The sequence below is a fragment of the Limanda limanda genome, chromosome 9, assembly GCF_963576545.1.
Source record: "Limanda limanda chromosome 9, fLimLim1.1, whole genome shotgun sequence".
NCBI classification, from domain to species: Eukaryota; Metazoa; Chordata; class Actinopteri; order Pleuronectiformes; family Pleuronectidae; genus Limanda; species Limanda limanda.
The window spans coordinates 15826259-15853986 of record NC_083644.1 but is presented as its reverse complement, the minus strand read 5'-3'; the positions used below and the strand labels follow the sequence as shown (position 1 = coordinate 15853986).

The following is a 27728-nucleotide window of genomic DNA, read 5'->3' as shown; positions in this document are numbered from 1 at the left end:
TCCTGACTTTTAGTCTTACATAACATATGTAACCCCCAAAGAACTGAACACTGAATTACCAACAATGCCTCTCAACTGGACCTTCCCTGTGAAATGTAGAAATGTACAAGCAAAGAAAAATATTCTCCAATTATTTTCTCTGACGAGGACACCAACGTTGATGTGTAAAATCAGTGAAGTCCTCCTTTGAATTAAGATTAAAGTCAATTCTACAGTTAAAAGCACATTTGAAATGATAGTGTTTTCATTATGTGACATCATTAGTGATAGAACATCATCCACCATCGTCTGTTGAAAACAAAGTACCAATGTAAAACAATAACAATGCACAAACTGCAAAATTACATGTTTAATATTTATTCTGTTTCAATTAAATGCATTATATATTCTGGCCAAACTCCCAATAATGATTTTTATTACACGTTAGAAAATACAAAATAAAATACAATTAGCTTTAAAAGCCATCGTGGATCAGCCTAGAAACATCAGTGGTTCTTAATTCGTAATATTCAAGGAGCCTGTACAAACGACTGTCATGTGTCTGGAGGCGTTTAAACGCGAGTGAATTAAACAATCGGATGTGTTAAGCCACGGCGACGATAAGCAGCAAAGAGAGGCGGCTCTGGTTCTCCTGTATAAACGTAGATTCCAATATGAGAGGCCGCAGTGCTGCATCAACCAGACACTGAACTGGTTACACACAAACAAGAGGAAACAACAGGATGCTGATCACACTGAACATAAAATTAAAATTTAAAAAAAAAAGAGTCAGACGATTAAGAAGTGTTAAGCTCCGTTTGGTCGGAAATAAGCAAAGAAAAGAAACAAAAACATCATGCGCTCACTCGAGCTTTCCCTCGTCAGAAACCCTCACAGTTTAATGATCAGTGTGAAGTCACAAGTCACTGGGTTTATTTTCTGGGAGAAACATTAAATTAAACCAGAAAGATGAGGGAAAGGAGGAAGGAGACGAGGACGTAGCATCTCTGACTGACCACCTGCTGTGGAGCTCTTAACCATAGACTGTAGATAGAGATGGACGACATTATAGGTCCCCAAAAGGGGAGCCAAAACATCTTGAGCGCCCTCTGGTGGCTGGCCGCAGTATTGCTCATGAACCCTGCCTCCTCCGAAACAGTGAAAATCACATCAAATAAATGTCATTTTAGGTTTATCACAGAGATGTTTGTCCAAGTGTTTATCCATTGGTCCTGTGTATGGATATCCTGGCTCCACCAGATTGACACACACACGCACACACACAGAGAGAGAGAAGTGCTCCACAACAAAAGCCAGACTTTGACTGACTTTGTGACTTTGGCTTCCTATCTGAGTGGATAGGAAGCCTCTCCTGGAAAACAAATCCGTACACATGCTCATGAGAGAAACACCAGCAGAGGCACATCAAGATTTCTAACATGGAGATTTACCACTTAAGGAAGATTTTTGATACACAAGTTACTCAACCAGCATCCGCGCTGCTGGGCCTTCATTGAGTAAAGACATGGGGAGGCTGCTCTGTGTCCGACCCTGACCCCTGACCCCTCAGCTGGTTCTCTTTGCAGATGAGTCAGGGATAACACTGCTATTAACACCATTCATTTAGTGTGAGAGTAGAGGGAGCAGGTGAAGGAAGTATTGAACCAATCTATTCAAAACAAATCATTCACATTTTTAAACTCATGCATTTCTATTCATGTCCAAACTCTGCTATTTAGATAATGTCAAGAACTGAAGGTTTCAAACTTGATAATGGAAACTACTCATCAGGTCCCCTGATAACAGTTTTCAAAAAATGCATTTCATCGTTGTAGTGTGCCTTGAAAATGAATGAACATGTAGTTAATATGAAATAGATGTAGCTTCACTCCAACTTTAGTTTCTCCCAGAAAATAAACTTTCTACAACACAGACAGAACAGACGCTGGGCCAAGCTTTGCACTTCTTCCATTCAAAAGACATAAGAGCTGTAATGGATTTGTTCATTTGTTTTTAGTATCAATTTGTTTTTCACATATCAGAGGATGAATAACTTCCAGTTAAACACGTAGAAATGTTGTCATTAATAAAAAAAGAAGATCTCACAGGCCCTCTGCCATCGTTACTCTATTCACACTGGATGATATTAATGATAAATGCCAAGATATTGTTACAGCTGCTCCAAAACCTCCCATTTCACAACCACAACATTTTGTCATGTCCATCATTTTTTAAAGTGTTTTTAAAGGGTAGTGAGTTTACTTAGTGGATAAAGATGTCTTTTGAGGAGGCTGTTTCAGTCTACTCTTTAAATAAATTACATTCTGTAGAGTTAATGTGGCCGTTTGTCGCCGAGTGATGAGGTCACAACAGAGTGTGACGATCCTAACATCTGACAATATTCACTGCATTTCATTTAAAACCATCCACACGCGTCGCTTGTCCTCGGTCGTCTCCTCCCAACGACAACCACAGAGGCCGACAGGATGGAGAGAGACCCGATACTGCGATGCCAGTGCACAGTGAACAGTCTCGGGGGGGAGAGGGAGAGAGAGAGATAGAGAGAGGGGGAGGGGGGGCTGAGGCTGCTGAACGATGCAGAGATGGATTCATTCAGAAAGAAAATCTCCTCATGGGGTCAGCGGGTGTTGCTGAATCAGTCCTATACAGTCCCCACTTTTACTTTGGTGCTTTCTGGGCTGGGCCAGGCTGTGCTGTGCCGTGCCGTGCCGGGCCAGTGGAGGATGGGAAGGGAGGAGAGAGGAAAGGGAAGGAGGGAAGAAAGGAGGGAAGAGGAGAGCTTCTCAGGAGAGTTCAGACTTGCTGAGAGCGATGGCCAGCTCCAGGTCCTCTTGTTCCTGCTGGGTGAGCCTTGCAAGTCGCTCCTTTTCCTCCCGTTCGCTCTCGCGCTTTGCCCACTCTATCATGTCTTCCTCTGTTGGATACTGCTCCGTGAACACAGAGACACACAGAGAGAGAAGGAAAGAAAGCAGAGATGCAAAGAAAGGAGACACACAAACAAAAACACATGTACATAGTTAACAAATTCTTAAAGATATAATTCGCTCTGAGAGCCTGTTGAGAACACACAACTCTTAATAACAACACACAATCATAACACATCATCATGAGCTTCATAGGGAATATCTAAGGTACTGTTGTTGTGTTAAGTCATGCCCTTTTAACTAGCACGTGAAAACTACTGTAAATATAGGGAACAGTTTTCTGTCATTAAGGGAACAATGATGTAGACTGCAACATACACTGTATTTCTTAAGCTTAGGATTTTTAATATTCCATTTATATTTCCTTTTTTAATTTAATTTTTAAATAAAAATTTAGCCTATTATTACAATTATGATTTACCAGTGCAACCATCATCCTGTGGTTGTGTTATGTTCTATAGATCTAAAATTAACCTCTCAGAGCTCGAACTAAATAACCTGAAACAAAACTTTGTAATTTCTGTCCTGAAGTTTATTTGTAAGTTATTTGCCAGAGACCTCTGACAGAGAAACACCCCCCCTCAGATATCTTACTGCTTATCAACCGGCATATCCTGACACATCAGTGAAAGGCTTCAATCTATGTGTTGGTGTGGGTCACAGGGAAAGGCATCCTCAATGCTATTATAATTGTAGTTTATAACACGGTCTGGCTTTTGGCCCTAAATATTTCTATTGACACTAATTCAGAGTTAATTAACAGGTAATTAAGTAAGTCATGGCATTGACCAGCCCCACGACTGACACTTTAAAATGCTAAATCTATTTGAGGCAAAGCAACCAAGAAAATAAATACAAAAAATGACATTAAAGAGTGGCAGTTGTCCCTCGGGCCTCCGTCCATACAAATTATTTAGAGACATGTGACAAGAATAAAAGCACGAGATCTGGTGCCTCCACTGAGGATAATTCAGTCATGTGACCAATATCATATCCTTCTTAAAAGGTTCACGATAGCTACAAGAGGGAGCTCACACTATTCTGGGAAAACAACAGACACATTATTCGCAATGAACAGCAGACAGAGGCATCGCAGGTCATCAAGTGTGTTCGACCATGCAAGAGGAAACAATGACAACATCGCGATAGCAGGTCTTTTTTTAGAGACGATGATTTCAGGGCGCAGAAGGCAGAACATGCATGATGATGACTAAAGACACATGTGATGGATTTAGTGGACAACATGCAGTTGCGAGAAAATGTGATGAAATCAGACATTAATGATGCAAGAGACGTGATGCATTGTGTTCCTGAATATAAAAAAATAAAAAATTGTTATCTGATCTCTTTTTTTTCGCTTTGCTTTCAATGACTGAACCGATTTGACAGGATTCAGACAAACTGTCAATACCTTTAAAACTCTAAAATGAAATTATATTAAGACAAATTGTAGATCATCAGAAGACTGTTTTAGGGTTCCTGCAGGTTTTAAGACTTTAAAGAATGAATCATGAAGGAATGTCAAAGCCTGAGAATATTTTACACTACCCCTACGATTGACAATGTTTGGGTAGTGTAGTAGCCGAGTAGAGAATAACTCCGGAAAGGCCGTATTATCTGGCAAACTAAAGGAAGAGACAGTATCCACATTTCTCACGGCAGAGCCGAGTGTATCGGGATATATTCTGCCTGGGGTGTTTGTAAACTACAGCTGTCAGTTCTACATTGGTCTCGTTTGATGTTTTACTACAGTGTGAAATGTGGGAGATCCTTTAAATTTAAAGCAGGCTTTGTAAAATGGTCAGCGATGGTCAAAAGTTATGGCCACGATTTCATAACAAACAAACCAAAAATAAGAAACTTCGGTCCATCAAAGCTCAAGCATTTGCAGAAAGTGATGTCACGGATGCACATAGAAGCCAGAGATGATGCCCTTGATTCAACTCTTTATTTAACTTGTTTGACAGAGGTGTAAAGACTCTGACACTCGCACACACACACAGGGAGAATACAGGCGATCTGTTTCTCCACAACACACTGATGACCAGACAAGGGCTGAGCAAACTGGTAAATGAAGGGATGAACAGAGGGATGATAGGAGGGATGATAAGAGGGGTGCTATCGAGGGACGGCAGGGACGGTGGTATGGGTGAACAAGAGGCAGCCGATCAAACACACAGTTGGTGCGTGCAGGTCAGGGCTCAACAGGAACATGCAGGTGAAGTCATGTTAAGGAAGAAGCGCAAAAATCAACACTGTCATAATATTGGTCGTCCATCCCAAATCCACAGTGTGACTGGGCATCTCTGTGCAGTATTTAAAACAGCTACCTTTATATTCCTGATGTGGAAACTTTAGTTTGACCCACATTTAGAATAATAGGGTTATTTTCCAAAAGTTGTAACTTTGCTTCTTTTATATTTTAAATGCATAAATTTGAATGAGTGCACAAACTTTTGTCTCCTAGTTCCTCTGGATTACGAGATAGTGTAATAGCCTTGGTTGAGGTGTGCGCTCCTCTAGCTTGTCAATGAGTTTGTGAAATGACGACAGCTTCGCAAAACTTCAACTTTAAAGCTGAAACAGTCTCTGAATCTCCCGAGGGCTGGAGAGAGACTTTCTTTTTGGCCACTCGTTTGTCCCAGATGCATCGTGACATTAGTGTTCACATACTTCCTGTGTACCACGTGCGTACTACGCATGTTGAGTATTCCACTAGAGGTCACATCACAGATATAGAACCTCCAGATATGAATTCTGTAAATAGAAAACATGGCGGAGAGAGAAGAAACACTGGAGGTGGTTAGCCTATGGTTACATCTGAGATCATGGCAGCAACGGTCACAACGTCAATGCAGACAATGGTGAGTACACTGCCATATGCGTATTTCATCTTGCCAATGTATCTATATGCAATATCTGAGGACGTGCACGGCTAATGTGTGGTCACAGGAAACGCGAGGAAATGAAATGTGCAAATGTCAGTGCAAAAGCTGCATGAAAAGCCAAACTTTTCAATCGGTTAATATTTTTGGAAAAACTCTTTTCACACGCACAGGATCTAGTGTCAGTCTGTTGAGTTGGGATGGTGAATAAAATACAAATACAAGCAGCCTCTCATCTCTCCATTCACTGTCAACCAGTACGAGGGACTTGGTATGATTATGTGTAGAATTAAATTACACCACAACTTGTGTCTGTAGCTACAGATATGTTACAGAGTTTATATATTTATCCATCTATAATTACTATGCTGACATTTCTGTACATTTCTTCATATATTAAGACAGCCCAACCTCATGGGCTTAAATTAAGTGCAACCCAAATATAAATCAATGACAAAAAATAATTTCAAGTATAAAGAGATATTACAAGGCCAGGAAATATATCATTCATTATAAAGAGTTACTATATACAACAGCAGTAGTCAGTATGCAAGAAAACAAACTCAAAAATAGAAGTTTTAATAGTTTGTGTAAACTTTGTTTAGGAAAATTAAGTAATCAAATAAACAGAAATGTAGATTCAAGAAACTGTGCTACTATATGAAACCTTACTTCGGCTCAATAGTTCACTTCTTCGGGACCTTTGAGTGGCAGTGGATGGAGGGATTTCTAAAGCTGGCCTGATTTGCTTGGTGGTTGTAACCTCACTGAACAACTTGATGTGATGTGTTAGCAGGAAAACAAAGAGAAGAGGGGATGTCTACTGAGAGTCAGGTGGAGGTGAGGGAGAGGGCGAGAGGGAGGTGCTCACTTTGTCAAAGCTGGCAAATCGGTCAGCTTCCCGTACGCTGTGACGAGGAGGGGAGGAGGGGGCGAAGGGGTCGGCTAAAGGATCCTTGGCAGGCAGGGAGGGCGAGGAGGAGGAGAAGTCCCCTGAAGGCTGTGGGAGGAAGTGCCCTCGTCGATGGAAGGAGTCAGAGGAGTCTGTTCTGGAGATGGAGGATTTCTTACCTGGACAAGTGAGATACAGTCGGTCAGATGTACACAGGAAGCTTTTATTTCTAATAACCATAACACACTCTTAATATAGCCCCAACATGTCCGATAGCAACACAGCTTATTTGACAACAAGATTTGTGCACAGTGAAATAAACCAGTGCTGACCTGGAGGTGGAGGGGGAGGTCTCGTTGGCGTACCCGTTTTCGGGGGCAGTGCAGGGGGCACGTCGGGGCTGGCAGACGGACTGTCTTCCTCGAACAGGTTCTTATTGTTGATGCCGAACTGGTCACCCCCGTTTGACTGAAACAGGTCAACACAGAATCAAATCTATACTTTCCAAAACAGACACATTACATGAAGATTTGACACTGTAGACTGGAGGTGGAATTACAGCAGCGGTCATCATACGGTGTCATCTGGTTAAGACCTTCCCGGAACATTACAGTAACATCAGTGCATATTTACAGAGGATTTGTGGTTTAGGAATATATTGCAAAAATAATCTGATATGACTGTATTAAAAGTTAAAGAATGCTGCATTTTGTGGAATTCAGTCACACTCTGGTAGCATTTCCCTTTTAAATAATGTTGCTGCACATTGTCTGAAATTAACAGTGAGTTGAGAGGCAAAAATATCCACCATCTCTCCAAGAAACCACAACACACTCACCAACATTCTTCCAGCTTGACTCAATTCATATTTACTTTTATAAGTTAGTTTCTATTCGCACTGATGGCCTGACTGGCACTTGCTATTCACTGTGTTTCACCACATACTGAGTCATTTCCACATTGTGTACTTGCAGCAGAGGTCATGATCTGAATATTACCTTCGTCAAGGCACTGAAATCTGCAAAGCCCCCACCGAACGACTCATTACCAAACACTGCAGCAAACGGATCTGAAACCAATGAGATTGAGTTTATGAAACTGAGACACACAGACACTGTGGATACTGTTATGCTGTATAATGTGACAAAATCTATTTTTATGTTGAAGAGCTGCAGTTTCCTCTAGTCCCACAGGGTGTCACCATACCACACATCATACCTGCATCTAAGCTGGAGCTCACTGCCGTACCACCTGGAGCGAAAGGGTCATTGGCCGCTGCAGTGTCCTTCTAGAAACAGAGCATTAAAAAAATCATTAACAGAAATAAAATAATACTACTGCCGCTCACATTTTATTCTCATTAGTCATATTAAGCAAAAACGAAAAACACACACTTTCTCTTGTTTTATGTGTCTTGTTTTACAGTCTATACTGACCAGATGTCACTAACTTTTCAAAACTTCTTTTTAATTTGTTTCTCTTTCTTTCTTTGCTTGGGAAATATGAAACCACAGCAAAAGAAGTTGAAGGCAAAAAAATACAATATCAAACAGAGATTAAACCGTACTCTGTTCTTTTACTACAACTGCAATAATAATATGAATGCCGAAAGTGAACATTTATAATAAAATGTTGTTATTACCTTTTAATTTAAGACAACTGAACAACTCAATGATTTTAAGGCCAGTGGCAGTGAAGTTGAAAATGTAAACAAATTAATACCAGTCCCTGAAGGTTCTGATGATCATACAATAATGAAAACACCTTTTATTCCATTTCTGACAATAAATCCAACAAACCCTACTCATTCAGCCAACATTCTGTTTTTCATTCAGAAGTTTTTCACATTATAAATTGTAAGGGTTTATTGGCATAAATCAAAAGTGTTTAATTTGGTCATGAAAATAAAATATAACTGTATAACTGTTGAGATCATAAATATTGGACTGTTAACAGCCATGTTTATGACAAACCTTTATTGCATTGCAATAATGCGTAATTGTGAGTGCACTGTGAGCAGGTTGTACAGAACTACTCACCACTACCAGATCACAGCTGACTGGCGAGTAGCTGAACGGATCGGTCTCTACGTCCTGAGACCCAAATGGATCTGCCTCTGTTGTGGCATTGACTTTGCCACCGAACGGATCAGACTCAGCCATGTTGTTCTCTGTGGTGGTGAAAGGACCCTTGGCTGCTGAAGCAGGATTGGTCGGTTTGGAGGTGAAGGGGTCGGGGCCTGCTGCAGGAGCGGGTGCTGCATTGTTCAGCTTGGCTGCAAACAGGTCTGGCTCTGGCGCATCAGTGGTGGCACCGAACGGGTCGGCTGGGGCTGAAAAAGGGTCTTCTGAGGAGAAGGGGACGTTGGAGGTCTGTGTGAAGAAAGTGTCTGCAGCAAAGGGGTCGGTCCCTTTGAATGGATCTCCTCCAAATGGATCTGATGAAACCAAACAGCGACAGATACAGAATGTTTAAATATTTAATTATTGTGTTCATCTCCTTCCAGACGAGGTTAGATTTAGAGAATGTACCTGCAACATCTGCTTTTCCAAATGGATCATCTTTAAATGGATCATCTATGAAGGAAAAAACATTGAAATCTATTTTAAGGTGTGGTTTTTTTACCAGAAACCTCTGCTTGACGCTTGACATTTCACATTTAAGCCGTTACATACAGCTAATCAGTTTGTTGGGACTTACGGTCAGTAAAGGGGTCTGAATGAAAGAAGTCCATCTCAGGCAGGGTTGGTGGGCTGGTCTGTGGTGGCATGGGGCCTACTGGTAACGAGGAGGAGGTGATGGTGGTGGTGGTGGTGGCTTCAGGCGTCTCTGCTTGCTCCTCTTTGTTCTCTTGTTCTGATGATGCCACCTGCTGAACAGGAACAGCGCTCTGATGATTATGTTGCACACCACAGTGCATGACGTGAAGGTTGCATCCACGCTGCATGTATGAATTTATGCCTTTTTAAAAACCTCTGAAGGATCAGGTCAGATCCCCTTGCATCAATAATGTGATTTTGAGGGCACTCACTTATACTGACTACAACTTACAATAGTCCTTGGTGGAATGACAATTCACAGAAACTCTGGAATGTAAGAAAACTGACATTTAAACTTCAGTGAGTCAGGGTCTCTACCTTTGGTGAGCTCTCATTAGATGATTTGTCTTCATCATCTGCAACTTCTGATGAAACTTCGTGGCTACCGAATTCCTTGACATGGAAAAAGAGAGGACAGCAAAAACAAATACAAATTTTAAATATAGAATATTTCTTGGTTTCTTACAAAACTGAAGTCCACCAGATTTTGAGGAACGGGTGTTTTCATAATAATGATGTCAACGCAGTGTCAACTGTAGTAAGAAGTTGCACTGATTTCTTTCCATTTATATAAAGACTGATAGCTGAAGCAGACATGTATTATTACCCTGACAGTGTTCAGAGGCTTGGGGAAGGTTGACAGACTATTGTACATATCAGAAGGGGCCAGACTAGTATAAAGATCATCCAACGCATCAGATCTTGGTTTTTCCTCCTCTGGAGTATTTCGACTTGCGTCTTCCTTGTCCTTCATCTCCTCCGCTTCTTCATTCTCATTTGCTTCTATCTCTTTTTGATCGAAATGGTCGTTCTGAGGACTGAAGAAAGCAGTTTGTTCTTCGAGCTTCAGCTCTCTAGGCTGGTCCTCCTGGAAGAGGTCCTGTTGGAAGGGGTCCCCCTGGTGCAGCTCTGCTGCAGCACCTGCTGATCCATTGACCATGACAGGAGAGCTGTCCTCCAGGGCTCTCTTCCAGGTGAGCTGGGCAGTCACTGACCTTTCCTCCACTTGAAGGTTGTTCAGTTTCTGTTGAACCTTATGAGCAGAGAGATGGGGGATTCATGGAAAAATGAAACACAAATAAAAATTTCTGTGGAGAAGGGAATATTCATGAGCATGGCACATGCACACAAACCAACCTGTGCAACTTGTTTGAATGAGTCTCGCACAGACTCTTGCAGAGGTGTGAGCTGCTCCTGTGCAGCCTGGACTTTCTCCTGCAGCCTCCTGCTCTCCTCCTGCAAAGCAAGCAGCTCCTCTCGGGCCTGGACCAGCTCCTCCTCATACTGACATATCATCTGTTCCTGCTCCTCATGCTCCGTCTGCAGCGATGTGATCTATGATACATGTAACCATCATGAACTCTCTTTGCCAGTTATCAGCCATTTCTTGAATGACATAGCTATCCTGTATTGACATAAGTGAGTCCGCCATGAAAAGAAAAGCCAACAACACTTACCAGTTGTGTCTCCTGGGTGGTCCGTTGGCGGATGTGAGCCAACTGATCCTCCAGGGAGCTCTTCTGTTGGTCCAGCTCGTCCAACGTATCTTGGACCTTTTGACGCTGAGACTGGAGCCGCTGCAGCTCCTCACTCTCCCTCCCCACTTCTACTTGTAAGTCCTGTACAGGTAAAAGCAAAGAAAACACAAATCAGACAAACAGAAAAAAGCAAAAGAGAAAATTCAAGACCACGCTAAAGGATTTGGTTTTGTTCAATTCAAGGTGAAATTGTAAAAGGCACTGATGAATTCAGTACTGTATCAGAGTGGCTTTACTGAGAGCTAGTGTAAGCCAGATGATTAACGAATTATACGTGATACCACATTGTTAAAAAGCTAAACTTCATACAGATGCAATGGCTTAAAAGTTTGAATTGACAGTGTACAAAGTATTTACAATATGGGAAAGGAAGGACTCAGTTTGACTCCACCATGAATTAACCAGTAGATCTGACTACACTTTGCAATGACTGTCCTTACAGATGTTAAGTGGTGTGGGAGAGTCTGTGTGTGAAAGATAAGAGGTTAGAGTTGGATCCTGAAAAGATGGATCACATTGGACTGAACAATGATGGTCATTGCATTCGGTCACGTACAAAATCTCCCGGAAATCCACTGTAAGTGGGAGGCAAATGTAACAATAAACATTATACATTTGTTTTATGAAAAAAAATACTCAAGCTAATATTCATTTATATCTGAGATCTATGGTATTAGTTATATAACACTGAGCGTGTGTATAAGAACTGAATATGGGTGATCCATCTAGACATGATTATCTTAAAGGGATAGTTCACCCAAAATTGAAAGTTTACTCCTTATCTACCATTATCTGCCGATGAAGGGGTGCGACAATTAATGCAGCAGAAACTGTCACGTGCCCCTTGGACGAGAGAATAGAGGCGCGCAAGCTTCTGCGCTGTGTGGGCGTGAACGCAGGGCCGGGCTGAGGATACCAGAGGACATTTAGGGTAACAACATGGTGTAGATTACACCGTTTTGTGTCGAATTTGAATGTCGGGGCTTTCAGACACTCGGATGACACACCAGGAGCAGTATGGAGACATCTGATGTTTTCTTACGCTGTTTTTTTTTTTACGTTTGAAGAAGTGGTCCCCAGTTACTTCAATTGTACTGGATTTGGCTGCAATGCTGTTTACCCCTGAAAATCCTACAGTGTCATACACTTCATCCACCCCTCCATCAGCAAAGTGTTGAGTAGATAATGAGTACATTTTCCTTTTTGGGTGAACTATCCCTTTAACCTAACACCTAGGATACTGAAGGCTGAATTAATCTCAGGGACTTTGTGGCTGGAAGCCTTGTGGTTTCCATTTCTAATTTGCCCAATCACATTTGAGCAAGGGTTTGTTTGCTTGCAGGTAAACAGCCCATGTGAAGAAAAGCAGGAGGAACACAGGGATCGGAATATATCTTCTATTAGATTTTTAATTGATCCGTTTTTATTGTTGTAAATATTGTAGATAAGTGAAAATATCTTCTGGACCTAAAACAACTACAAAAGGCATCGCTGTTTGTGTTTTGTGTGGAGAAACTGACAGACAAAAAGAAAACTGGCCCAGTTCATAAATCATCAATAATATCTCATTTCCAGGGGTAAAGCTCATAAACATCATATATAAATAACCAAAATGTATTGAGGCTACCCTGCAGTGCAGCTAAGGAAATTCAGCTAAATCAGCAAGACACTTAGACACACACATCGAATTCCCATAAGCAGAGCAGTCTGACTCCTCCCAAAATAGACTCCATTTATCAGGCTCAGACGAGTCAGACACACCAACACAAGAACAACCTCTCGGTCTCTAAGAAACAGTAACTGTGTTTCTGAACAAGTGTCTAGGACTGCTGGCTACATGTTTTATTGATCTCCACCTCCAGTATATTCATAATGTATGTTCTTCCCAGTATATTCATCACAACAAAACTGAACAATTGCTTTAGCGCCTACAGCTCTGACTGTCTGATCTTTATTTTTGTTTCAGGAACCGAGAGCAGGTGTGTTCCTATCAAACATTTGTGAGAAAGAAAGACGGTTTTTAGTCTTTATCTTAAACATACAGCCATGCTATCAAATGTATCATGTATCTGTCTGTAAAAATCCTCTCTCTCTCTCTGTCTCCAGCGGGCTGGGACCAAAAAACAAACTCATAGATGAAGTAAGACGATGACTCCTTACCTGCACTTCAGTGCTGCGCTGTCTGATGGCCTCCTCTTTCTCCTTGATCTCCTCTTCCACAGTGCACTTCTCTCTGGGGGTCCAGCACAACAGACAGGAGTATTTAGCCACCAAGGACAGAGTCGGGAGACCCATCCCACCCAGCCCCATCCAGCTCTCTGCTGAGCCTTCTTCACCCTGCCCCTGAACCACCATCACCTCCTCTCCCTGAACAACCATGATGTCCTGAACTCCTGACTCCACTGTACGGACAGCCACAGCAGGTGTGTGTGTGTGTGTGAGACGCAATGTGAGGAGAGGCTGCGTGTTGAGACTAGGCTGCTCTACAGCACTGTGAGCGCGTTATGGGTGGGTGTCGGAAAAACGGAGAATTTGCCTGCTCAGTCAAATGTGTGGGAGAAGCAAAGTTAGAAGCAGATGGCTGCCTGGAGGATGGATATAGGGAAGAGTGATGATGAGCCAAAAATATCACACTGATGGTTCGTGCTGCCTGTGCGCTCGTCCTCTCTACCAAACTGTTTCATCCACTCAGCCAGAGACAGAGCAAAGCTGTCTGACAAAAAGGCACCAACCCCAAAATGGCCAGACAACACAAATATAAACAATAAAGCATAATAAATGTACAACAGCATAAACTGTAGAGGTACAGCACCAACAACATTGAGGAAATCATTACAAATACCTCATGACAGACATTTTGATTTATATGTGATTTTCATTTAAACTGAATGGAAGTGGGAAAAATACTCTTACTGTTCTTGATCGACATTATCGATCGATCCCTTAAAATCTGCACTGCAGTCTATATATCTATCTATCAATGTGATGTTAATGGTTTTGTTCATATAGCAGAAGGTAGGATATATAAAACATATATTCTGTATTTCTGTTCTGAAAAACAGTATCTGTCCAATGAACATTTTAGTACGCATTATGTATTTTCTTTCTCTAAAAACAATAAATGCCACTTGCATTCTATGACTGAATAAAAATGGCAAAAGATAACAAATTCATCAACCTTAAAACTCGTTTCCAATCCACTTCGATGCTGACTATAAATAACAACAAAAAGCTTAAAATATATATTTTAAGATTCTCTTGCTCTCCTCTCACATCAAAATGCACGATTTCCTTTGTAACACAACATCCTCCTCGGACAAATCTACAGTCAATCACTCCTGATCTCCTCTTACCCATCTTCACCCTCATCATCACCAACCTCCTCAGCTCGAGCAGAGGGTTGCTGCCACAGTTTGAAGCAATGACAAAAGTGCATCATCTTTCTTCTTGATCTATTCACTGTGTCTACTCTCTCAGTATCATTAGTTTCAACTTCTATCAGTGTCTCTCATCTCGGGTTCGTACCTCAGAACAGCTGTCATCTGGCGTGTGTGTGTGTGTGTGAGAGAGAGTGTGTACAGCCATCTGTGTGTGTATAACTAAAAGAAAGGGGGGAGTAGAAAGATATATTCTCACTTCTCACTTGCATCTTTCATGCATAGGGAAGTTACATTTTGTTTAGTTATCAACATCAAATCCATAAAAACAAAAGGTGACAGTGAGATTACAATTTAAATACATGCAAAATATATTGACAATTGTGATTACTATTATGTTATGTAAACTAGAATTTTAATGCAGCTTGATTAAGAAAACGCGCAATGTGAACGTGATGTCACTTTTCCAGTTGACCACTGGATGTCAGCGTTTTTACAATAGCTCATCAGCAACCACCAATCTATGCACACAGCCATTCCAAATAAATAATCAGTTGGGGAATGTGTCAGTATGTTGGGGAAAACCTGTTGGTCAGTATGGGATACAGGGATACTTTGCAATCACTTGCTGGAAGAGCTTTCATGAGGGAGTCCTGGGTTTTTATAAAAAAAATTGATACATGATACAAATTTACATATACACTGAGATATTTTTGAGAATAGATTAAAAAAAAAGTCCTAACTAGCCAAAATGTCTTCTTGTCTCTTAGGTTGGATGATCAGATCAATTTATCATAAGTTTACTTGGAAATTTCAGACAAAAACAGGCCTTTCGTCACCACCAATGCTGTAACCTCCACCAATATGGTTTCAGCAACAAAGTGCTTAGTATTTCCAGTTTTTTTATGATTATTAGAATAAAATATTACCGTTGTAGTTCAACAATCTCGTTACTGAGAGAGTCAAGCTCCTTGATGGCTGAGAAGTCGGCTGCCAAGTTTAGCATGTTGTTCTGGAGAGAAAGGAAGGGAGAGCAAAATCAAGAGGTAGAATAAACTCACTACTACAGATAAATGGTGACCTACCTCTACTGTACGCTAAGAATTAACTCTCATCACATACGGAACGTATGGACATGATTTATCACACAAAACAGAACAGCAAAATCACTTATGATGGTAAAAAAAATCCTCCATACTAAGGACATTTACATTGTGTGTGAAAGAAAAGAAAGTCACAGCACAGACAAAAGAACAACAGCACTAGACTGATTATTACCATTATTTAAACTACATGTGAAGCCACAAAAGGAGACACAGCTGGCAGAAACCGGATGTACAGTGGCTTGAGGGTTGTGGTAGTGGGTAGATGCAAATTTTTCTACATAAATAAACATAAATAAAACAAACCCAAAGCTTTTTAAAATCTAAAGACAAGCCAGTGCAGTTCTTAATACTTGAAACAGCCACCTCTGCTCTTGTCAGCTTTCCCATGAGCATAAATATCAAGACATTTAATAATGATGAGCTCAGAGACAAATACTCATGTAACACATTTCGATTGGTGTGTAAAAGCCCCCAAAAAGAAACGGCTTTGGAGAATATTTTTAAACATCACCAAACAACCAGAGGCCTCCTGTTAAAAGTAATGAGATGCACAGAGTCAGTAAACTAACACACACTCACTCAGGATTGTCCCACCGCACATGTGAAAGGGGCAAAATGTAAAAAATGTGAAGAGCAACCAAGCATCAAACAGAGAGGAAAAGAAAGACACACAGCTGCAAGCTATAAAACAAAACAAAACACAACAGGAAGAGGGAGAAATTAAGATGTCAGAAATACATCCACCAAGTTAGAAGTCAATCTGATGAGCAGTTGTCGAGAAATTTGAAATACAGGCAAACAGATTCTTCAATTTGTAGTTAGATTGATAATATAAATAATATGCCTGTCATGATAATACATAGTAAATAGTATAAAATAAATAAATAGACAGCAGTGTTTGTTGTGCTTAAAAATAGGCAATTAACGCAAAATAATTTTAGATTTTGTACAGCAATTTGATATGTGAATGATTTTTTATCACTTTACACCAAACATCAATTTTATTTTCTAGAATTGTATAACATTGTATTGTATTATTTAATAACAAATACATATATTCTAGTATACACAATTAACAAGTTATATCAGGTTGCAGTGTTAAGACAATCAGTGATTTGTAAAGTTAATGACCTGACCATGTCTCTCTCTTAAATCACTGTTATCACTTTATCATCATGACTGTTGTCACTATTACTGCGGTTTTTTTTGTTTTGTTCTAATGAATATCATCAACTCTACTTTTCGGAATCACATTTTTATTTAAGGAAATACATCAGTTTTCTGTATCATCAGGAACATCATGTTCATCGGGAAAGAGGATAGACACATCCTTCACTATCATGAACTGAAACGCTCAGGGCGACTCACCTGTTTGATGTTTTGTCGGTCAGAGGGAGGGATCATCTCTGGGGTCAGGCTCTGCGGAGGGTCCAGGCCTTTCGTCAGCTTCTGATTGATCAGATGGAGCGCCAGGGCAAACTGCTCTCGAGTCAGTTTCCCGATGTCTCCAATGTCACAAACCTCCCTGTTAACGAACGCTCGTAGGTTACATAAGAGAATAACGATAAACACCTCAGGCAAAGGTTTGTGCTTTTGATAGCCTGGCTGATCATCATGTCCTGCAGTTATGGAAGTCAATACACAGGACGGTCACAACAGGACAGCAGCTAATCAGTCGTGTGAGGATACAAATCTATTTGATGGCATATTCTGCTGGTCGGATGGGACAACAGGCACTGTGGTGCTATGAAAACTGCAGCTAATTTGTATCTATCACTTAGTACTGTGTAGTTGTAGATTAAAAATCTGTATTTGAGCCGCATACTATACTACAGAATACAGTTAATCTAAAAAAGACCAAGTCACAATTTTTTTAAGTAAATAAACCAAAAAAGCCACACGGAGTCTTACAGATCAGTAACTCATAGACAGGCAGGTGATTGTACAGGGAGCTTTACCATCGTTTCTTACCAGATACGTGCAAGTGTGGCAGAGGGCAGCCCAGTCTTCAGAAAGATATCTCTGACCTCAGGTCCAGACACGAGCCCGTCCATGTCCCCGTCTGTCTTGTTGAAGTGCTCATCGTATTTGGCTTTGTCTGCTGGTGACACCACCCACTGCAAAGTCCACACGACAGACTTAACTACCACTTTCTTTACTTCATAAATAAGGTAGGATTTAATACAACCTATGACAGTGGCGTATTAACTCAAACTAAAAATGGACTTACCTTCACACCCTCTCTCACCTGGTTCTTTTGAAAAACACACTGAACTAGCCAGTTTGAAATCATTTCAAATGGATGCTGTTGCAGCTAACTTAGGTTAACTAAGGTTGTGAAATAAAACTTCCAAATAGGCTTTTTTCAGGTACTGCATGCACAGGAGAGATAGGTTCTGTACTCACAGAAGCAGCTGCAGCTGCTGGTGCTGGGACAGGAGCTGGGGCGGGTTTAGGAGGGGGGGGTATGGTCTTAGAGCCAGCGTGGGAGGAGCGACTTTCTTTGGCAGAGGGGGGTGAGGGTAACAGGGGCATCACAGGAGGCACCGAGGGTTTTTTCCTCTTGGAGGGTGGAACCAGGGGAGGTGGTAGGGACATGGGAACAGGCTCCCCCTCCAACTCTCTGTACACCAAATACATGGCCTGGGAACAGGACAACAAAATGCAATGATAAAAGTCAATTACCTCTAAAATTTGATTCTGAATCTTTACGCTTCATCCACTTGTCTTGAATTTGTTGCATCCAGATCCAATGAAGCAATTTTCACAGCCTTAATGAGCTTCCAAGATTGAACTTACAATTTAGGCAAACAGATATTTACACCAACAGAAAATGGATGAAGAAACTTTGAAATCTAGTCCTGATGCAACATTATTCATATTGTATAGAAAAAACAAAACAACTTCTTGTGCTAGAACACCCAAATATGATTTAGCTGATTGAAAGATCAATGTGAAAACATCAGCAGAATAAAAAAATGAGTTGAAATGATCTGCAAACAAACTTTAACTTTTGTTGTTTCTTTTCTACTCATATTATGAGCTCATATCTTACCACAGAAAATTCATCTTTGTCCAACATGCCATCTCTGTCGAGGTCACTGAGCTCCCACACCTTCAATACAGAGACACATTATTTTTACGAATCATAACAACGCTATGATATATTATATACAGCAACACAGATCCCCTAAAGCCTTGATTCAAAACATACTCTCACTTCCTCTCTGATTTTATTTCATACCCAACTGATTGTGTTGTTTGTCCTCATTTAGACCCTTACATAAGAAAACTGTAGCAGTCTATACATTTTTGATTTTCCTTTTGATTTTGACACTTTTAGAATGAGTCAAACATATTATTATGTTATTATAAAATAGTTCTGTTAAAGGATCATACCCTGCCGAGGATGTCCACTGGAAGTTTGGAGTTAAGCAGGACAGGCTTAACCTTGTCTCCTGTTAGGATGCCACCTACTGGACCTAGACTCTCAAAGATGGAATCAAACTTCATCTTCTCTTCAGGCTGAAAAGAAAAATAAACAAACCCAACAGATGTAGAACGATTAGAGGTTGAGGAATAAAAATAATAAAAACATGGAAAGATGCGTTTGTTGAAGATGTATCCACAAAGTTCAACAAACAAGAGAGATATTCAGGCCAGTCAGCTGTGAAAATAAATAATTTTGCCTCATTTACAGTGTGTGTGTGTCTTTGCACGCGCTTGTGTGCATGTTTTTCAAATAGCACTCTAACCCTTAAAATCCAACCGGAATTTCTGGTAACTTTTTATGAACCAACAATACTGACACTGAATGACTGTTAACATCTGGGTCATATTTCAGCTGACTCCATTTGTTTGACATTTTAAGTGACCACAAATTGAAAGACCCCTATGTGATCATTACACTGTATTCACTCTGTATTGTTGTGGTCGTCTCTTATGAGAAAATAAAAACACATCAAGGCAAATTACAAATAAACATAGATTCCTGATATACACTATAAGACATGAACTTACGAAAAGGTTTGAAACTTTTTGAACCATACATTTTCCAGACTTTGCCTTTCTCATATGAAGAACGCACTAGAAGATTGTCTGGTTATAGCATTCACGACAAAAGGAAAATGTCCAGAACATTCAGGTGAGTGGTGGTGCAAATAATGAATAAATTCTGCTGCAGAAATCATGTGTTTTTTTTTACAGCACATCAACACAAGCGATCGCCCTTATCACCAAACGCTCTTGAATCTACGCCTGTGTATTCTACGTGTATGGCTCCTCTTTTTGATCCTCAGATATTTGTATAGTTTTTGTTGGGTGTTGTTTTTTCAGTTTTGCGGGGTAGAAATGTCATCTCATCAACATGCCCATTTGCTACTTGTGACTTTTACAGACATTTTCCAGCTAAACTCTCACTGGCTCTGTCTAAGACTTTTGCCTTCTCGCATACAGCCACTCCCTAACATTTCAGGGAAATATCCGGAGTTCAGTGCAGGTCTGAAGGCAGCTGAAGACAAACAGATTACAAACTTGTTTGTACTTTACCTTCACAACCCAGGGTGTGTCACCAGGCGCTCCTCCCGCTAACTGCGGGCTGCTAGTGTCATGCTGTTGATCAACAAAGCTCAGTTAACCTTAGTTTGCGGTAAACAATGTACAATGTTATGTTGAAGCATTAACAGCATGGACAGACTGTGCTGAGGTCTATAGGTGCAAACTTACAAATTTGGGGGGAGGAACAGCCACATTAAGGCTCTTGAGTGCCACCTCCAGGCCATTTTGAGCACAGGCTACCAACCGCAAAGCTACAAAGAATTGCTGAGGGGGAAACAAGTACAGTGTATGACATGAACCTGGTGATCACAAACACAGCATGTGTTTAAAAAAAGCAGGTTATTCTCCACAGGGCAGTCCTTACCTGTTTGCTAAGAGATCCTTTACGTTCAGAGTCTGCTAAATCCCAGATCTATGGAGACACACATATTGTACATATTGACCATCAAAATAGACATAAATGGCAGAGACAACAGAGAGATGCTTCCTCTTTTGATAATGCAAAAGTTTCACCTTCCCCAGGACCAGGTCAGCCAAGCCCGACCTTTTCAGGAACAGAGCTGCATCTGCTGCCGTCACCCGCCCACTGCCAGTTGGATCAACCTTGACACAATCACACACGTTAACACACAAACCCAAAATATAAACACACACAAGAACACAGAGTCAAGAGGTTACTCCATCTCAGAACATCAGTGAGTCAGCTGTGTCAAAGGTTGCACATCATTACACAGACTGACGAAAGAAGTGTTTGGATTGGTGAGTGATGTAAAGGGAGAGAGGCTGTGCAGTCACTTGAATCAATACTGATAATAAACCAGAGCCATTTCTCCAGCAGTGTTAGTACCCTTTCATGAGCCTCACTGTGAGCTCCCCTGACACATCGGGCAAAGTGAAGCATTATTAATTCATAGAGGTACTTCCTTTACTGGACATAGAGCCTGGAACTGATATTAGAGAAGAGGGATCACTGTACAAAGCAATACTACATTTAGTTAATGCTGGTGTTATAGTTTAAAGTAGAGATGTTTCAATACCAGCGAGAACGCAAATCTATGTACCGGTACAATACCATGTCTTTAAAGTGTATTAGTTTCACACAGATAAAACTGCAATAATTTTTTTTAATGCACTGATACCAGATAAATACTGGGCTAATACCCAAAGTCTGGTTATTGGAATCGGGAGAAGGAAAAGGGAAAATCCAGTCCAATAAGCACAACATAGTGAGAGTTAAAAAAATCGAATAATCTTGAAGTGACTATTTCACAGAACAAAAACAGGCTCACTAGTTAGGGATATACTGAAAACTACAACTGAAAATCTATTTATGGTCTCAGGTAAATAAACAATTATTTTTCATTTGTAGAGACATATTTCCATACCTGTCGATAGTATTTGTCATAAATGGGATTTCCACTGGAGAGCTGTTGAGGGAGAGAAAAAATCCACGTCAAAAACAGTGGTTTTGAAATGATTGAACAAATTGAAACATATTTATATACATTTAACTTTGTAACACTACAACCACAGTTGACGCTGCTCGCTATGGTTTGTTCAGGAAATTTATAAACTCCCGAAATTTACACTCAAATAATCTGTGACAGGACCAATTTAGAATTAAAAGGTTTTTCTCAGATCTGAAGATTCAGTGAAGATGAAATAATCAGCAAGTGTTTGCTGGCTAGACAGTGAGCCAAGGCAGCTGACAAAAATAAGCAAGCACAAAGATTATAACCAATATGTTAAATTTCTGAATCAATTTAATTAACACATGCAAAGAGAGTTCACACACAAACAGCTGAACTCTCAAAAATGTCTGCTGGCTAGAAAGGAACACAGCGACTGATAACCGATCAGACAGGTGGAACAAATGCAACACTGGATTCAGCTCAAGTGTGGCAAAAAAAAGCGCTAAAAAGACCGATTTCACCTTTAAGGGCAAAAAAGCGTCTTAGTTTTTCCCAGAACAGATTCATCTAACCCTAACCCTACAGTGCAGGTATGTATGAGCGATTTCAGTCACAATGTCAGATTGGGGCTGAGTTAATCAATCTGTTATTTTTCTAATCATTTATTAATTATTCAGTCTACCTGTGAACGGAGGGCAGAAAAAGCTAATTAACTTTATGAAGGTGGAATCAGGATGTACATGTATCTTTCATTGATGTTTGATAAAAGACTTTAACAATTTATCAAAAGTTGAAAATGTTGGTGTTTAATCTTGGGTAAATCAAAGTTCTATTTAGATAGATCCACCAATGACTGTATCAAAGACAATGCTCTTCTGTGCTTCCTTGCCATACATATTTTCTGGAGTAGTAAATCTTACACCACACTGATGACTGGTCTGAATCTGGTTTCTGCTGATGACTTGTCAGTTGGCATCTGGACGTTATAAAGGCTCCATTTTTCCAAGGCTACAGATGATACTGATGATCACAGGCAACAGCTAAACGGATTCCTTAAGTTTCAGGCAAAATGTCTTTATAAGCTTCTTTATCTTTGCAAACAAAATCAAGTGAAAGATTAACCATCGGAAAAAAAATTCATTATTTACTTCCCATGACGCATAGATGTGTTGTCTGCATTATATTTACATTGCTCTTCCACTAGATCTCTCGGATCTCACGTCAACAGTTTCTTCATCTGAACAACCAACATGTCTTTTCAACCCTATTCCAACGTGGCTGTTTTACATTTAATTAACACTTTCGTATTAGAGATAATCAATGTATCTTTAGTAACAGGATAGGTAACAACAATTTAGTAACAACCTTAAAACCACAGGGTTTAAACCTCTTTAAAAAAATACTCATGATCCAGATGTTCTAGCCATCTATCGACCTTGATCCAACCTCCCCTTTGTTTCTGAATACTGAAAAAAGCTGTACCAAACAAATTATACGATTATTTGCATAATTAATTAAACCATAGAATGATTTGAAGTTTTCCAATCAGGATTTAGAGAATTTCATTGCACAGACTCAGCACCGATGAGCGTTACTAACCATCTTATCTATCTACTGATGTCCTCAGGAAATCGACTTTTCTCTTTACTTGTCCTGCCAGATCTGAGCGCAGCATTTTACACCATAAATCACAAGACTTTATTCCAAAGAGTTTTTAAAAACCTGTCTGAAAGTGATATAATATACAACTGTTTCTCGTCTCTCTTTCTCACCCTTCCCTCCCCCCCATTTCTCTTCAACAGATGGCCGCCTGGTTTTGCTTGGGATGTCGTCCTGTTCAAAGGGAGGGTTTTTCTCTCTCTGTGGTAACTTTTGGGTTTCTCTCTATAATGCTGTAATGGCTCAACTTGCAATAATGTATATATGATTGTGGATGTTTGCACTTGTCATATCCTTCCTCAACACCTCCCCCCCTTTCCTCTATAAGTATGAATGTCTACTGCTTGGCTGAACAGGAAAAGACTCAGCATTTCCTGTTTCGGACAGCTGAAACTGACAACTGATGGTTGCGCCTTTAAGCATCAGTTGCAGCGGAGGAAGAAAGGAGTTGACCCAGTGAATCAACTGGGGAGTGGCCTTTTACCAGTAAAAGCTGAATCTGAATTCCTCCAGAGACATGCAAATAGACTATCAACTGAAAAATAAGAAAAAGCAAGTAGAGTGTAAAGATCTGGTTTTGGGTGTCTGCCACTACAGACTTGGAAGAACAAGACGACTCACAAGACAAATACAGCCTGTGATCTGCTTCGTTATCTGTCAGCTCCGTCAACTGCCAATTTACAGGGCGATAACTGGGAGCAGACACTTATCTCTCTCTGACCACTGCAACTCTTTTTCTCTGCGAGACACAATAGTGTGCCTGGAACTGTTGGAAGCTGTAACACTGTGCTCATTGTACTGGTGACCCTTTAATTGAGCACTGGAAAAGAAAAACACCCATCAACCATTCCCCTGCTATAGCCCATATAAAACTGCAGCACATAGGGACATACATGACAGAGCAGGAGGTGTCAGGCCAGTCTAGTTTAGTCGGGGTGACGTCACCAACCCCTAATCCATCCATGACAATTAATACATTCCGCATTAAATCATCACACTTTGGAGCCACACCGTCACAGATCTTAATGAAATTTGGCATCATGATTTAGAGAAACTTGTGAAAGTGAAATTGTACATGTTTAAGGTCACAATTAAGTGAGATATGGGCGAACCAATGTTAAACTTTTGGGGGGGGTGCGATTAGACGGGTGTCAGCTTTTTCCACATAAACCGCTTCCAAACATGAACACCAGAGAATGTTTGCTGGATAGGTACTGGTGTTTTTCCGCAGATTGCCTTCAACACATGAAAAACACAGCAGGAGATTCTCCGGTCAAAGGCGTTCACTACATCACAGAAATCTCCAGAAATCGATCTTTGTCTGTCATCTACGTGTCTGGATGTCCTCTTTCATCCTGAGATATTTGACTTATTTTAGTTTTGTCACATCTACGTTTTTGCTGCGTCTTTGAAACGTCATCAACTCACTGAGAGTTTTTACTCGGGGGCTGGCATGAGAAACTCCAGCGAGACTCCGGAGCCTCTAACACGGACATTTGTGTTCTCACAAACAGCCGCTCCAGATAATGTCAGGACTAGGAGATGATCTGTCTGGAGTTCAGTGCTTCTCTGAGAGCAGCGTAAACTTCATAACTTAAAAACCTCCAAAACAGTTGACTGTGCTTAATTTAAGCATTGGCCCTGCAAGGTCCAAGAGGGTTTGAAACACTAGGCGGGGGGGGGATAAGCCACTTATTAAAACCAGAATTCATGTGTTTGTCATATAACTTTGTTTGCACATTTAAGTGTGAAGTATTACTTTAATGTCACTGCCAACACCAACCCGTGGGTCAGTGTGAGAATGATCAGGTGGCAAAACTGACAGAAACTAAAAACAAGGATGGTTGTCAGTGTCGCAACTCGGAGATGTCAGCAGCTTTCTGAACTCCTGTGAGAGAGGTGGAGCTGTCAGTGCTGCTGGGGGCAGACAGCTCCTGTCTGTTGTCTGGAGGCTGCAGTGGCTCAGGTAACAAGTCACACACGGTAACCTACTTATTAGATGTGCTGCCCGTTTACTCTGCAAAACAAAAACACATCGTCTGTGGGTTTCAATGCAGCCGCACTGACATTTAGTGACAGCAGATGCTGCCACGAGCTGCTCAAGTTCACTTCCCCTAACTGGTTGGAAAACAGCTGTCAACAGCATTTTTTGGTTTCTTTATTCCCTTGGCATCATGGAACCGTGACTCCCACAGCAGCTAACATGCTACCAGTGAACGTTCACCTCACAAAGGTCAAAGGGAACACACCAACCCAGTGCTGGAGCCTGTTTACCTCTGGTCCCAGCCTCTCACACACTGGTTCTTCAGTGTAAACACATAGCAAGAGGAGAACAGTCGCAGCCTAGGCCACAGCGTGAATGTGTGGAACTTGCTTCGATGTTTTTTAGAGGAAAAACTATGTTAGCGTTGAGGTTGAACTGGCAGCAACATGACAGCAGAGCCACAACAGAGCCACACATGGGTTCCCTTCGTATCGACACCTCTCCAAACCAACAACGATTAGCCTGCTGCCAAACGAGGAAGCACAACCCGTAGCTACACACTGTGAGAGACGAGGAGGAAGCAAAGTGACGCCGAAATGTTTAACTCAAGTATGGGACAGCGACTCGAAAACAGCCCAGCACCGTGGCTAGCATGCTAGCTAACTAGCTACGCCCTTACGCAGTCCCCAAAGAGATTAGGCAGAAACTTTTCCCAGTCACAGCAGCACCACACGAAACCCGAGAAAGAGCCACCGGGGCCGGGGAGAGAGAGTACTATCTGCCCGGCCCGGTTCCGCCACCACCGCGGGAATGTCCCCGGGCAGGGCAGACGTGGCTCGGAGAAGGTTCTGCGGTCGTAATGTTTGAGTTGTGAGACTGTGTTACCTGAGTTAGAGACAGAGAGGCAGCCATAGTGTTTCTGTTTCCCACCGCTTTTCCCCTGCGCCGCTGCCACACTCACACACACACAGAGAGAGAGAGAGAGAGAGAGAGAGAGAGAGAGAGAGAGAGAGAGAGAGAGAGAGAGAGAGAGGCCGCTGCAAAACACGGAACTGGACCCGCACCTCCGGCCTCAGGCCCGGACTCAGAGTCCGGAGCCAGCGGGAGGAGGGTTTAATCCTAATGGGGGATCCACTTCACAAACATGCTTTCTCACCTCAGCCTTCTTTATAATCATATAATTAGAAAAAAGACACTATCAAATAAATTCAAAAAATGACAATATTTAAATGAATTTATTTTTAAGCCATGACCCCTCAAATAGTCAATACAAAAAAACGTAAATGTTAAATAAATACAGAATGTTTTTAAGTTTTAGATAAAACTGTACTTTTTCCAGTATGCAGTGTATCTCTTAATTCACTTCATGTGTGAGGTTATTGTTTATTGATCTCTATTATTATTATTATTATTACCATTACTATCTACATATATTGTTGTTATTTGTCCAATTGTTGTTGTATGCTTTATGTACAGTGCACCAACCACACCATGGCAATTTCCTGTATGTGCAAATATAATTGGCAAATAAAAGAATTCTTATTATGATTCTGATGTACGTATCTGTATTTTAACCATTTGTTTTCTTGCTGTGCTGCACTGTGTACGTTGTATTGAAGTGCTCTATAAATTAAGCAGATGGCAATGTTGGCTCCCTAGGCGAGATTTCAAATTGGCGCCCCCCAACATACACACGCAAACTGTCATGCATCCACAATAACTTTTGGACATGTCATTTCGACAAAAATAAACATTAATGATGTCCACAATCGGGGTGACTCTTACCTCTATATTGTTCTTTCTTCTCCTCCTCTACTTTGCGGTGCTTTCTGAATTGTGCCCCTGATAATTTAATATTTTTTTGATTCATCTTTGACTCTAACCGCAGTCTGTCACCGCAGCGTGTCTGTTCACACAGGGAGCCATCCAGGAGGATGTTTTAGATGCTGGCTTGCCTGTCCACGGAGCCACGGATGGTGACATCAGCAAATGTCCCTGCTGCCACAATGAGTAGGTTTTTATACTTCTCTTTGTATGCATCATGCTGCTATGAGGAACTGTTGTGAGGTTGTTGTTGTCAAGGTTTGTTTTTCTCTTTTTGTGCATCCAGTAGCGTCATGTGCACCAGGATGTGCGCAATGGGCTTCTGCGCAGGATGTGCGCAATGGGCTTCTGCGCAGGATGAGCGAAGTAGGTTTCTGCGCAGGATGTGTGCAATGGGTTTCTGCGCAGGATGTGTGCAGGATGTGCGCAATGGTCTTGTGCGCAGGATGTGCACAGTAGGTTTCTGCGCAGGATGTGCGCGCGCAGTTTACAATTTTTTTTTTTTTAAATATAATTTAATTGTTTTATTTTATTTTTTATTTTTTTATATATTTAATTTGAAATGGTTATGGTTCATTTTTGTTTTTAAATTTACATATTATTAGATATTGTGCAATGAATAGGTGGTTGAAGTCCTGCCAACACGGCAGCCTGCCAAACTTTCCCATGAGTTCGGACCATAGACTGTATATATGGTTCGGACCCAGCTCCTGTGTCCACTGGTGTCCTGGTTCCACCCATGGCAGCGTAG

General features: G+C 41.1%; 1 protein-coding gene across 2 annotated transcripts; it reads right to left on the bottom strand.

Annotated features, from left to right (window-relative positions):
• Window positions 1-334: 334 nt before the first annotated feature.
• eps15 (epidermal growth factor receptor pathway substrate 15) lies at window positions 335-26108 on the bottom strand. Of its 2 annotated transcripts, none has more exons than XM_061078788.1 (25): window positions 26039-26108; window positions 21484-21525; window positions 20612-20701; window positions 20463-20510; window positions 20267-20362; window positions 20090-20152; window positions 18941-19066; window positions 18597-18656; window positions 17948-18184; window positions 17513-17658; window positions 16910-17066; window positions 15365-15447; window positions 13219-13291; window positions 10978-11139; window positions 10658-10855; window positions 10128-10553; window positions 9839-9913; window positions 9402-9573; window positions 9233-9277; window positions 8741-9138; window positions 7920-7989; window positions 7700-7770; window positions 7034-7169; window positions 6681-6880; window positions 335-2924 (listed from the first exon to the last, which is right to left on the bottom strand). In XM_061078788.1, the coding sequence occupies exons 1-25, from the start codon at window positions 26063-26065 to the stop codon at window positions 2784-2786; spliced, it is 3342 nt and encodes a 1113-aa protein (XP_060934771.1). In that variant the 5' UTR covers window positions 26066-26108; the 3' UTR covers window positions 335-2783. The 2 variants fall into 2 exon arrangements, with proteins under 2 accessions (XP_060934771.1, XP_060934772.1); XM_061078789.1 differs by having other exon boundaries at window positions 9402-9570.
• Between the last annotated feature and the right edge of the window lie 1620 nt (window positions 26109-27728).